The sequence below is a fragment of the Actinia tenebrosa genome, unplaced genomic scaffold, assembly GCF_029948245.1.
Source record: "Actinia tenebrosa isolate PJP-AT-01 unplaced genomic scaffold, QUT_ActTen_1.0 PGA_scaffold8__29_contigs__length_14323225, whole genome shotgun sequence".
Lineage (NCBI taxonomy): Eukaryota > Metazoa > Cnidaria > Anthozoa > Actiniaria > Actiniidae > Actinia > Actinia tenebrosa.
The window spans coordinates 8,332,062-8,346,033 of NW_028292585.1; the positions used below are offsets into that span (position 1 = coordinate 8,332,062).

General features: G+C 36.1%; 2 protein-coding genes across 7 annotated transcripts in view; one reads left to right on the top strand and one right to left on the bottom strand.

Moving 5' to 3' along the window:
* LOC116300173 (DNA repair protein RAD51 homolog 2) overlaps positions 1 to 13,972 on the bottom strand; it is a 61,414-nt gene that overhangs the window by 43,106 nt on the left and 4,336 nt on the right. For 5 of the 6 annotated variants that reach the window (XR_004197562.2, XM_031708973.1, XM_031708972.1 and 2 more), the window contains exons 8-10: positions 13,272 to 13,481; positions 11,877 to 11,985; positions 10,747 to 10,850 (exon numbers count right to left, since the gene is read on the bottom strand). Coding sequence is in view for 5 of the 6 variants with exons in the window: in XM_031708973.1 (XP_031564833.1) it covers positions 10,771 to 10,850; positions 11,877 to 11,985; positions 13,272 to 13,481 (399 nt within the window). In the remaining variant the exon portion in view is untranslated. Of the gene's footprint in view, positions 1 to 10,258; positions 10,407 to 10,746; positions 10,851 to 11,876; positions 11,986 to 13,271; positions 13,482 to 13,972 lie in introns of those variants that run through there. The other variant, XM_031708974.2, reaches the window with a different exon arrangement.
* LOC116300183 (uncharacterized) lies at positions 6,367 to 8,707 on the top strand. The gene is made up of 2 exons (XM_031708990.1): positions 6,367 to 6,678; positions 7,988 to 8,707. The coding sequence occupies exons 1-2, from the start codon at positions 6,367 to 6,369 to the stop codon at positions 8,705 to 8,707; spliced, it is 1,032 nt and encodes a 343-aa protein (XP_031564850.1).

A 13,972-nucleotide genomic window follows, 5' to 3' on the forward strand; every position in this document is an offset into this window, starting at 1 on the left:
AACAACCACTTAGGTTAGGCACGTGGAATACGCGAACCTGAAACCTTGGTCTTTTGCCAGTTAGAACGTGCTTGGCGGATGAAATGGATGTGATAACCAATACGCTATCGAAAAGTGACAGACTAAGAGCTGTTTGTAAAACATGTTTCTGTAACTCCGTACATGAGATTAGTGAGCTTTCCGTCGTTTAATATCAGGCGATAAACTAGTAACTCTGACTGTCGTAAGCTTGATGGACGGAAATAAAATCATTCAAAATATGAAGATATAACTAGCTAAAAATTAGTGTCAGCTGCGTCGGTGTTTCTAATGAAACAGTAATGATAAAAAGGTAAATTAGGCCTTGGGCAAACGTCGAACTTTCCATGCACCGAACTCATTAAAAACAATGGATATCAGGTGATAATGAGGCGGCATTCTTCGATGTAATTAAGTTCGGTGCATGGAAAGTTCGACCTCTGCTCTAGGCCTTATACACCGTGAAAAGATGAAAAAACTTACTGACGTTTCGGACGCTAGTCCTTCGTCGGAGGACTAGCGTCCGAAACGTCAGTAAGTTTTTTCATCTTTCCACGGTGTATAATTTACCTTTTTATCATTACTGCACTAAAAATATGGTTCCACTTCTAAGAATGCACTAAAGGCCTCCTAAGATTGCTTACTGACATTAGATACCCAAAATCTGCTTCTAACCTATTTACCCCCTTTTTCTATTCGTGGCTTGTAAGCAAAGTTCTATAATTGCCAGCTTCATGTGACGCCTTCTTTGTTAGTTCAAACCTTTTTTCTTTTTCTTTCGCTCTTCATTTTTCAGCTACAACTATGGAATGCATATTTTCATTGATCAAGAAACTGCTCTTTAAATATTTATCTTCTTTCTTATTTTCGTCACGCATGTTTCTATTTTCCAGTAACTGTTACAAAATGTGCCATTTCATCAATTCAACCGTATTATAATTGCCTGTTTTACGCTCATGAATGCCTTTTCCTTCACCAAGTAAGCACTCAGCATTATGTTGCCCCAAGTATGCATTCCTGATCAGTTAACGTTTGAACCTATTTTCATAGTACCTACTGCATAGTACATGTGATCTTATCATTTAGATACAAGTTTCTTTGAAAGTTTCTTTTCCAGTTATTCCACTTCTTTATTTTACTCTCTGGTATCGAGAAGAACGGCATAAGGTTGTTGGCCAAATCTAAACTTATTGCAAGTAATTCTAAGTATTTAGGTTTGAACGGGTAAAATTTTATAAGCCGGCATGACGTTTTGGATATAATTCTTGCAAGTGACTACCATTATCAGCATAAAAAAGAAACCTAATGCAATTTGACAACTGACGACGCGGCAAATCTATATGGCAGACAAAAGTACCACTTTTTCCTTGATCATTTGCACATCTGTTGGCCAAAAGTTAATTTTTCATTTACCAGCTAATTGATTGTTAGCCTTTCTACTTGCTCGTTACCTGCTAGATCTTAATCCCGTATTTGTCATTTATAAAGTATGTTTTCATCAGCTACTTATCCTCTTTTGTTAAGTTGAAATTACATTTCGGACCATATGTCATTGTACGGCATTTACATAGGATTAAATATAGTTGTTTCAAAATACTATATATGGTCAAGGAATGTTGGGTGTCGCAAGTTAAAGAGTCCTCCATCTAAAAAGACAACTAGAATATTTGTATTTAACTCGTGAAAAAATAGTACGCATAATAGTTAGAAGTAGACTCTAAGCCCATTGTTTTCTTTTGTTTTTATTAACTAGTACTAACTAAATAGTCATTTTTCTTTTAGTTAGGAATAATTGTCTTCGTTTTTTTTTCGTAGATCATTAAAATTTAACAGGGGATTGCAAATCCAAGAGAGCAACGCATTTTGTACACGCACGCCTGTGGAAATTACGGCTGACTTAGTACGAGAAAAGCTTGACAGGTGGAATTAGAGTAAAACAGTAATCTTTATTGTTAAGAGTTAAGCCGATTAGAAAACAACAAAGATTAGAGTTGCTGGTGAATAAGTAAGGGTCTGACTGTACAGTCTTGTCTTTGTCAAATGCTAAGAGAGAACACATGGATTCTTGTAAACATGTAATTTATCTTTTCTCAACTTAAAGAAAACTGAATTAAAACTGATATTTTACAATATATCCATGCACTTAACTTTACCTGACATACCAATGTAAACATTCCAACATTTGCTTTTTCATCGTACTTTTAGCTGAAGGATAAACAGTGATCCCAGTTCAAAATGATTCGAGCGAAGGGAGAAAAATGGTTATCACTGATATTTACACCGGGATCTTCAAGCACGTGTTTTTTTCCCAATACCAAATGGATCCGGACAAGTAATACAAACTGGTACAACATTTTGGAGAAAGTTTTTATTCCCACGATCTAGTGTTTTATTAATAATTCAGTACTCGTTCACGCAAATGCAGTGGAATCCTACTTTGACTACAGTTTGATTGGAATAGTTTTATTGACCAATCATTACTATAATCCACGCGTAATTTATTGGTTGAAACTTAACGAATTAAAAAGGCAAAAACAGTTCAAATGGTTAAGAGCAAAGATTTCTCAAATGTTTTCGTCTCGCCCTCAGCGAATGGCATGTAGTTGTCTGTGTTAGACAGAGTTTGAAAATTAGGGATTAACCACTCAACCAAAATATCGATTGACTATCATCAATTAGACTTAAATGTTCCAGACTTAATTCGATTGCCAGCTATTGAGAAGAGCCTATTAAAACTATGCTAAATCTAGCTAGATATTTTATGAGGTCTTCTGGGAAGTTGGAAGCGATGATGGAAATGCAACTCCTCTTTCTAACTTGGTCGTTAGTACAAGGGCTGGACCTGCCATACGTGCATATGTTGAAAGAATTTTTTGTTGGTGCTATATCAATATCGTGCTTAGAGTGTTATTCTCTAGGTTCTCCATTCATTTTCCCAAAAATAAACCCTTCCCAATTCCAATTCGAGATGGAAAGAATTCGTTATTATGTTGGAAGTTTTTTTTATTGGTGCCATATCGTGCTTAGAGTATTATTCTCTAGGCTCTTCACTGCTACAGTGTTACTGTAGGCTTTCCGTTGCTCTTCCCAAAAATAAACCCTTCCCAATTCTAGTTCGACGATGGAAAGAGGACTGAAACAGCCATACTTGCTGCTGCATTATCATTATTATTATTATTTTCTTAATAATAACTTTATTATTATTAATAGCAGCTGCATGCTGCTGCATTATTTATTGTGTTATCATCGTAACCATTTGTTTAAGCCATTAGTTCGTTTGCATTATTTACTCATTTATTAAATTTCGTTTGCAAGCAGATTGACAGTAAATTCCAAGTCAGTATTGTCTTACGAATTAAACTTAGTTCATAGGAAAACAAATCACGCCTGACCTTACTCCTGTAGCTTACACAGCCCAGGTCTACCCCTGTGGCTTAGATAGGTTATGGGCCGTGTCCCGTTCTAGGTCTGAATTTTTTTAGGCAATCCTTCAACAATAGTCATATAGGTCTCACTCGAATCTTTTTATCACTTTCAGTGCATAGAACCACTTAATCTGTTCACACGGCACATGGAACAAAAATGGAACAAATGTTTTACACCTGTTGATGTGTTATACATAGCACCCCATACCGTAAAGTTTACAGCCTTTAAACACATTATCGAATAATAGGCAATGAATCAAATACAATGATCTTTCCGTGGGTTGCTGTTAAAAGGCCTTGACATTTTATCGGTGTTTTGTGATATAGCTGTAGGGAGCGGTTTGCAGACATTCTGAGGGAATAGCTATAAGAATGAAATACAATGATCTTTCCGTGGGTTGCTGTTAAAAGGCCTTGGCATTTTATCGGTGTTTTGTGATATAGCTGTAGGGAGCAATTTGCAGACATGCTGAGAAAATAACTATAAGACCTTATGTCTTAACATCAAAATCACGCAATTGCCGGTTCGAGCTTATATACTCCTAGTCAGTTAAAAGAGACTTAATTTCGCGAGTCCTAGGAGATAAAATTCATTACTGACACTTCGCATTCTATCGTCGAGTCTTTACAACGATTCCTTGTCAAAACTTTAAAAAAAGCTAAAAATGATAAATCTTTAAGGGACTGCCCTTTTAAGATCCATGTTTAGAACAAACTGTAATACTTAGAAGTGTGCTCTGTAAATGAAGTTAATTTCGTTTGAAAACAATTTTGACAGTTTATCAGGATTGTTTAAAAACAATCGAATTTGTTTAAAAACAAAGAGTTTGTATAGATAATAGGACTACATGCTGTCCAATTTGGAAATAATTGGATGACAAAAATTCCGAGGACTGACAAAATTGGAAGAGGCCGATAGGCAGAGTCCTATTTGGAAGTCAGAGGAATTTTTTGAATTTCATTATTTCCAAATTGGACGAACATGTAGTCCTTTTGCAGATTGATTATATCATCCCAAACTAGACTGATTCCATAAGTCATAGTTTTCCCTCGAAAGAATGCAAATAGAAACGATCCAAATTAATCTTTAATTTGGACAGGAAAGAGAATTTGAAAATAATACAATAGTTACTTATATGGGATTATAGAGTGATAATACAATTATTTGTTTGATTGGCTTTTTTCGAATGTCTAATACAAGTACACCTCGAACTTTATTTTATCGACTTTTGGCATACACTTCAAATTCTTACAACCGTTAAAGCTAATACTGACAACAAAAAGTGTATAAGAAAAGGATGCAAACTGCAAAGAATTTATACCTTGAGCAATGCAACTTATTTTAAGTTTTCTGGAAAGAATCACTCACTCAGTTAAAGGGTTTTCAAACTTTTCATTTAAACAAACACTTTTGTTACACACGCGGTAAAAGTTTTTAAAATTTGCTTAAATAAATAAAACATCTGAAAAATCTTGTCGTATTTTGGTTTTTAGAGTCATCCATGTGCGATAGTAGGAGAAACCCGAGGAAGTTGAGTCGAAATTCATTACAAAATCGTGTCTTCTTTGTAGACATTAACCGGTTGTGCTAATAATCAGAAATTATTTCAAAATAGCTATGTTTATGCATGGCTTGAACAATTTAAACTCAAGATAATAAGGGTTTTATAAGCAAGTTGGCTAAAATTGACCGAATGCATCGTGATGTAAATTATGTTGACGCATTTATTGGATATATTTGTGGGGACCTGAGCCAGGCTAGTGTGGGGGGGACCTTAACTGAGATTTTTAAAACAAATGTATATATATTGTCGCAAATACAATTCATTAACGTTAATAACTACTTATAATACTTAAACAGCTGATAAAAGCCAACTAATGCCATAATCGGAGGCACGACGTCGATAATCGAAGTAAACACACACGCACACACAAAAAGAAAAAAAGCATGTGTTAGGCCGGCTATATCTGTAAAACAATAAACATCCTATTAACGAGGAGTCTTTTGTAGGTCACGAGGTAGTACCTCATTGTCCACAGCCGTTTTGATTACCGTAAGGACGCGATATCTGATTCTATACTTTTCAAATGAAATGCAGTGCTTGTGGAAAACATTGAAAGACTTTGCCAAAAAGAGTGTGACTTTAAGATTTTTCTTCGAGAGGCATATTGCCTCTGTAGGTAGTAGTATGTACAGGTCTTTTAAAGTTTTTCACATTTATTTTATTTTATTTGGAGTTTAGACATTTTTGATTGATTAAGTATATCTTAAGTAAACATTCAGGTATATATCTAGATTTTCAAGTCTGATTTGAGATAACGTATGTATAAAAACTCCACGCTGGTCAGAACAAAACGATACATAACGAACATCAAATTAAACCAAATCAGAACATCAAAACAAGTTCAAGGATGAGCTATTACTAATAGGCTCTTTTGTTGTGGGTTTTTAAGTCAGCTGGTCGAGATTGATATTTAACTGCACGAACAAATAAAGAATACTCGTCCCACTGTATGCAAAGTGGAGAACAGACCGTGATTTGAATAAACATTTGGTTCTTTGTCAAGTGATGTTGAATGTTTCACGTTGATGTGGGAGTGGTTGACAGAACCCCTTATTGGTCGAGTGCTTTGTTCCATAGAGCACCGCTCTATTGATGTGGCTAAATACAGTGTACAGGACTCCAAAATTACTCATTACGGATCCGCACTGGATAGTCCATTGAAAACCCAACAATAGGGACTTAATGGGCTGTCCCATTGGAGGAGAACAATATAGATAGAGATTTAGTCATATCAGTTTCGTCTTAGGTTGTGTGAAACCATCTAGACAACAGGATTGCTATCTGACAGCAAACATAACAGTAACTCTAGAGTGACTCTTTTTAACACCGTAGCCCTGCACAGGAAACAGCTTCTCAACATGATAGCATCAAAAGACGAGCAGTCAATTAATCAATGTAGTAGCAAGAAGAAGAACAACAATAACGAAGAAAATGATATTCTAGGAGCACAACGAGTTTCTAAGAAGGAAACCGTTTCTTTGAGTGAAGTACAGCCAGAGAATACGAAAAAAAGTGACAAGCAAGGTGAAGTATCTGACGAACAAGACGAGGACCTAAGCAAAAAAAACGAGAAGCCAACATTTTCATACAACGCACTTATCATGATGGGAATCAGAGGATCGGAAGAGAAGCGTCTAACTCTAAGTGGTATCTATGAGTACATCATAAAGGTAACTACTTTTATATCATTAGCTAGCTATATATCCGTCCTTGCAACGCTTATCAACACGCAAAAATAATAAGATCTATAAACGTTAATATAACAATAACTTTTCACTAAACAAACTAAGCCCAAGATAGTACGAAAGATGGAATATAGTTTTTGGTAAAGGCTGGCTTAACTTCCACGGTATATAGTCAGGCGCATCAACATAGCTCAACAGTCAGAATAACCTTAGCTGTATCCAACTCTGACGGAATATAACGTTGCGTGAACTTGCTATAAATTCTATCTTTTGCTCAAGCACTTCAGTTCACAATACCGTTACATAACCAAATTATTTGACCAGTGGTGAAGATTTAAACCAGCATAATACAAATCGTTAAGTAAAGCGCGCAACAGACAAAAGTAAGAATGTCCTGTTCTGCACACTATAATCTCTAAGCCTTGTCGTTTAAGAGCACCCATAGCATGCATGAGATACAAAATAAGTTTGTGACGACATATTTAGTTAAAAACTTGTTTTCCGTCAAGACAAAGATATTAAAAAGTTCAAGTAAACAATCAGTAAAGCTTCTTAACTTCGACAGTAAACTCGGGCAAATTCGCTTTCAAGAGATTATCACAAAGAAATTGGACGACCACATGATTTACACTGTTCTAAAAATCTGAAGTTTAGATTGTACATTTTCAAACATTTTTACGCAATGCCGTGAGACCGCGAGACTGGCTTTTTAAGCAAGTATATATACACATAGGACTCCAAGTGTTAGAGAACAATGGAAGACAAAGTGTATGGTCTTGATGCTTCCTATGACATTATATTTCACCCTAAATATTGACTCGTGTCTTTGAACACGTTAGCTTAGTTCAAATCCGGAAACTATAAAGAAACTAAACTTGAACTAAAACATAAAAAGCCTCAAGAACAGGATCGTGTCAACGCTTGCAGTCCAGTTAGGGCGTTCACTTTCGTAGTTTCTTGAGCTCCATTAGAATGTCGGTGAAGCCGAAATCAAACAAGCAACTGTCTTTGACCCAGAAAGCTTCCTCAGTGCTATAGGGAAATTATTGCAAGGTCGGCAAAACTAGATTAGACGCAACCTCATGATAACAAATGCTTACTACTGTTAAGCAGAACTCTAAGTACTTAGTACTTACTTAGTACTTTCTTTGTCAGACTTTTGTCCAGAATGAATTTCGTTTATAACAGGGACAACAGGCAAAGATGGTTGAATTGGATTAAAAAACGATGCTTTGATTCTGAAGCAGAACTACAAAACACAAGTTCTCATTTCGTACTTTCTTTATCATTCTAGAACTTTCCTTACTACCGAGAAAACAAACAAGGATGGCAGAACACGATAAGACACAACCTCTCCCTCAATAAATGCTTCGTCAAGGTGCCCCGACATTATGATGATCCTGGTAAAGGGAATTACTGGATGCTTGACCCATGTGCAGATGATATAGTAATAGGCTGTACCACAGGGAAACTTAAACGACGAAACCCTCCTTTGTCAAAAAACCGACTGAAAAGACAACAAAGAATCTCTCCAAACCCTGGTTGTTGGTCGTTCAACGCACGCACAAATATGTGTACTTACGTGAACTGGCATGGCTACACTCCAGGGCTGAATTCCTCCATATCGAATTCGTCTGGATTTCTCAGAGTTCCAGTTTCGCCAATATGCGATGGAACAATGCCCTTCAACCTTCCTGGATATCAAAGAGAACCCTCGATCTATTCACAGACATCAGGCTACAAGCTTCCACATCAACACAGCTACCCCATCTCAAATCCACCAAGCGCGTTTCGTTCCGCGCCCTGCTCGTTCAATCCATTTCCATCTCCAGCTAATCAGCTTTTCCAACACACCATCCACCCATCACCATGGACCAAATTCGACTTGCCTGCCCGGCGTGTACCCGAGATACTTTCCAGCCCGACCAAAAGTAGTGATGTCAACCCGACTTTGTCTTTCCCCCAAAGAATGGGATATGGGCCTTGCTCAAGCCAACGTGCTCTTTCTAGCTAGAAACCGGTCGGAAAGGAGTATCTTAATCAATGAACCCTTTATTTCAGAGATAATCATAATTCATATATATATATAAATTTACAGAACGTAGTGAAATTGGAAAGACTTCAAAACATTTGCCAGATATTGAAAACCGTTGGAGACTGTTATTCTTTATGCACTTCATATAAAGTTATCAAGAGCAGAAGAAGTGAATAAATTTCTGGAAGCTGGTGAAGATTAGATGAGGTGTGGTATACCAACCCCGTGAGTGGCGTCTTTCTTTTTTTCTTGCAATAAAAGATATCTAAAGTAAATTGTAAATAAACTATATGCCCTGAAAATGCATGTGTAAGATTTTGCTTTAAAAAAACTAACAGTGGAAGGGTACTCAGTGTGACTCTAGCGTTGTTGGGTTTATATTGCCGTAGACAAAACGAGAGGCTTGTCCTGACTAAAGGTTGGCCATTAATCGTTTATTGACGTTTAATTAGGAGTCATCGAAATACTGACTAGTCAGGGCAATAATTGCTCGTGTTAACTTTGAACAAATCAAGGAAACGAAGGTAATATAAGACGGGGATAAAAAATGAGAAATTTGAAGAGAGCTCACAAAGATTACTTTCGAAACGAAGTGTGGCAGAAAAGCTATTGCCGAATGCTAAATACTTTTAAGCCTGTGATCAAAGTTCTTTAAAATATATACGATTTGCTATCTATTGTTTTTATTCAATGCATGTCAAGAAAGCAGAATATTCCCTTATAAAAGACAACAAATATCAACCATAAACATTAAGAGGTTACACTACAAGGGCCAATAATCTTACTGTTTAGATAGGAATAACTATAAATCTTTTAGGTGCACAAGAAAACAATGAGAGTTTGATAAATAGGTAGCTGGAGCCTTGTTTATCAAAGTACTGTATACTTAAAGTAATTAGCAGACAAATTCAACCTATTATCACTTATTAATGATAAGTAACTCTAAGTAGCTATGGTTTATGGACTGACACTTGTTCAAATAAGTAAAACTCGTAAAAGGACAAAACACGAGGTAATCGTTATAGCTGAACAAGATAAGAGTGCGAGTTTTGGTGCAATTTCAGATTCAAGGTTCGTTAATGATTTTTATTTTTGAATTGCCGACAAAGCCACAGCGTGGCGATACAAGCTCTTAAATTGATTGAAAGCCTCTTTGATATGTAAATGAAAAACTTGTCAATCCCTACTCCAAGCTGTTCAATGAGCAAAACAAACAATATAATTCCCCGTTTCCGGTACTTTGCTCAAACAATACAAAGTCTCTCTTAATCTTTAGCCCTCAATGAGCCACAAAAGAGTGGGTTTCTTTGTTTATTGGATGCTTTGTTGAGTGTTAGAAAACACTGGATGAGAACCACTCTATTACACTGTACAATAGATAATAAAGGACCTTTTCGTTGTCATCTTTGTTTGGTTTCAGGCCTTTATAGGGATGGGATTTTATAAAGGATTACACAGAAATAGGCGGTGCTTGCTACGGCCAGAAGACCATCATGATTAACTCATCGCAATTAGTTCAATTAGCACTATAGTGTTTACAGCAGGTTCTGGACTTTGTATACAAACGGCCATTCACTACCACGGACAAAGACGGCCGAATCTAGGCTGAGCAAATAACACAGGTAACCCAGTAGCAGATCAGGACAAATCGTGATATTTAGATGATATTGCAGCGTATCTAATTATCAAAGACATGGACATCAAATGTAACGGATCCCTGTAACGGTAGTTCCACTCAAATGATATTTCCGAAGTTGATTAAATTTATTAGTCGAAAACCCGCGAATAGCAATAAAGTACAATCCGAGGATTTAAACTTTACGGTAGCCTTAATATTTTTTAAAATTATTTGTTAAATACAAGAATAAAACAGAAAAATTGAGAAACGTGTAGTCCCAAACTGCGCAACGCATAGACGTATTCAGGGTTAAATTTGTAACCTTGATTTGTGTACTTTTTAAATGTTCGCAACAAATTTTCTATTTCGCTTCGGCTTTCACTGAAATGAGCTCCCTTACCTTATAGTATAGCCAAAGATTTCATTAATCCGACCAGGTGAAGCTAGAGCGTACTTGAATTGGTTGAAGTGAAGGATTCCCAGAACTTTGAAGTCGATCTTTGTCTATAAAATTAAGAAGAAATATTTTAATAAATCAATCCAGTTTAATTTTTTTAACCAGCGGGAAAAATAAAAACATGCCAGCCATTGACATGAAAATACAAAAATCATTAATTACTGTGTCCTTGTGTCACTCTTATCAAGCTCTTATTAGCAACCTTTCCCCCCTCATTTAGTGGCCTGGAATTCCATAATTTCAAAAGGAAAAGTTTCCACTCAATTTTGAAAATTTTCTCGATTCTGATTGGCGAACATTTCTTGTCAGATCAGCTGTCAGTCTCGTACAAGGACATCAAAAAACCTCGCGGTTTGAGATCCTGGAATTAAGCTCGACTTTTGGAAAGTGTTAGAGTAATATAATCTTACAATACTCTTTGAAAAGCCTGATATAAATATTTAAAGTGAGAAGAGTCGAACTGTAAACCCTTCGAAATTTTTTGTCGACTTTTAAGAATACATACTGTAAATCATCCCTTGATTTATTGTGAGACAATCGATTGGAAATAAGATTCATTTTGATCACTCGGTGTATCTGAACTCAATTGATAGTTTTCAACCATTCCCAAGAGAATTAAATAGCAAAAGACACGGCGGCCATGTTGGAGGATATAACAAAAGAACTCATTGACAATTCTTTTGTTAAGTTCCTCCAACATGGCCGCCTTGAAAACCATCAATACTTCATTTTAGATGGTTTCAAAACAGTAGAAAGTTCAGGAAACAGTAACCTGAAAAACCTCAAAGTTTTTACGGTTAAAGTGTTTTTACTGTAAAAAAAATGCACGTCATATGCTTAGTGTTGATTAATTATAATGCAACGCCCGCTTTCCGAGGTCTTTAGGGAGTTAAGAGTACAAATTAGCAAAAGTCACCAAAGTAAAAGAGATTGAAAATATGCAGTAGAACCCCATTTTTCGGATAATAAAGAATTGATTACACAATAAGTTGTATCACAGTTCGTCCGTTTGTAGATTGACTGTAGTAATCAGAACCCTTGTCGTATATCTTTATAAGAATATTGTCATATACCTGAATGCAACTTAGCAGCTTTGGCTGGCTCCACCAACACCACGCCTTTGGTCTGAATGGTATAAGTAAAGATACCAAATGGAGCTATTGGGGATTTGGATACTATAATCTGCAAATGATATGAGTATTGGATTAGTTCAACGTTGAGGAAAACTAACTTACAAGTACAGTTTCCAATGCACGATCCAAAACATTCCCAACCAAAGGACGCTGCTCAGTTTTATGTTGAGGGCCACAAGTTTATTAGTGTAGTACACTATTTAGTGCCACCCTCATTAAATAAAGTTGTTATTTATTTATATTTATTATAGGTCCCTGAAGACAGAAGTCGTTTTGTGCTAAATACTAAATACTAATTGTCACCATTGTTGTAGTTGTTGTTGCTGTTGTTGTTGTTGTTTTTTTGTTTTGTTTTGTTTTTTGTTTTTGTTTTTGATTTTGTTTTTTTTTTTTTGTTTTGTTTTGTTTTTTTTTTTGTTTTTGTTTTGTTTTGTTTTGTTTTCTTGTTTTTGTTTTGTTTTGTTTCTATTTTGTTTTGTTTCTTTTTCATTTTCTTTTTTCTTTTTGTTTTTCATTTCTCTAGGCATTCTTTTTCTTCTCTCTCCAGAAGCCACTTTTTATATATCCTAATCTCTAATTCCTAGCTCCATCGGAACCCACTCTCCTGCTATGCTTAGTATAATTCTGAACACCATATAGAGAACGTCTGCACACTTCCTTCCTACTCTCCACTTCTTCACCTGTCCTTGTACCGCACGTCAATATTGACCTCAGAGTTCCTACCATTTACACCAATCAAGGTGACTCCAGTTTGATTGCGAGTGAATTTAGCTATTATCGCGTCAAAAATACTCGGATATTTCTGAATTTAGCTAATGTAGTAGCTCAAACATTTAATAAGCTTTTAGAGGTGTATTTTCTAACAGAGGTTTTTCACAATATTGTCCTCCTGCTTACTAAAATCGAGGATTTTCATGAAACTTCAGATAATTGGTAAATAGATGGTCACATTTGCCCTACCTCACTATGACGTCACTGCTTGTTTATGTGGGGATAAAATCGCAAAATCCAATAGAAAATTCAACAAAATTTGCTCCTAGCGAAACTGTTTAATCTAAAATGGCCTGGTTTTCAGATATAATGAGTTAATATGTACTAAAAAATATTCTGAGAGTTTGCTGGCTATTCTACTTCTCTTCGTGGATTGATACGGGTTTTAGAACAATTTTCGGTGAATTTGCGTTGATTTGACCCCCTCCGACGACCATGATCCTTTACGTTTAAACAATAGATTGTTTTGATGTGACGTCATAGTGAAATAAAGCAATTCTGTCTGCCAAGTTTGAAGAAAATCCATCGATATATATCCGCTTGATATATGAACATTGACAATACCTGTCTGTACAAATCATCCAAGTACTGGACAATGAGTCGGGTATTAACAGCATGAGACCACGTGTTACCCAAGGCAGCCATCACGTGACTTGAGCCATCATCGTCAGTCTCTATGTCTCCGCCATCTAAGTCGGCCACTTCTTGAAGGATTTTGTCACTGTATGGGTCTACTTCATTGTATCGAGTAGTTATTTGATTGGTTACTACAACCTTAAAAGAGATTTAAAAACACAATTAGGCTCAAGTCAAACGTCGAACTTTACATGAGCCGAACCTAATTGCAGGAATGGATAACAAGGCGGTCTTTTTTAATGTCATTTGGTTCGGCTCAAAATAAGCTTGATGTTTGACATGAGCCTTACCAATGGACAGTAAATTACCTTTAGCTGAACGAGCAATAATAAGCTTCCAATGCAAAAATATGTACTTCTCATATCAAAATGTTTTACGCTCACAGGGATAAACGTTTGTTATATTATTTAGGTGAATTAGAACATAGACAAAATGCAAGGGAATGTGGCTGATTAACAGAAAAGGGACAAAATCACATGATTAACTTGATGGTCGAGTATTGGTTATATGAGTCGAAATTTGGTGTTTGCGGACCCTAGTATTTCGAAAGAAACCTTAGAGCACAGGTTTGGCTGAGTTGCTGACATTCAGCTAGATACTCGACACTGGAAGTTATGTTGATACAGAAA

What these genes read in the sequence shown, in the direction of transcription:
- LOC116300183 (XM_031708990.1), top strand. Translation starts at nt 6,367, where the DNA reads ATGATAGCATCAAAAGACGAGCAGTCAATTAATCAATGTAGTAGCAAG. An exon ending in TCTATGAGTACATCATAAAG is followed by an intron (nt 6,679 to 7,987) that starts GTAACTACTTTT and finishes TTATCATTCTAG; the next exon opens with AACTTTCCTTACTACCGAGA.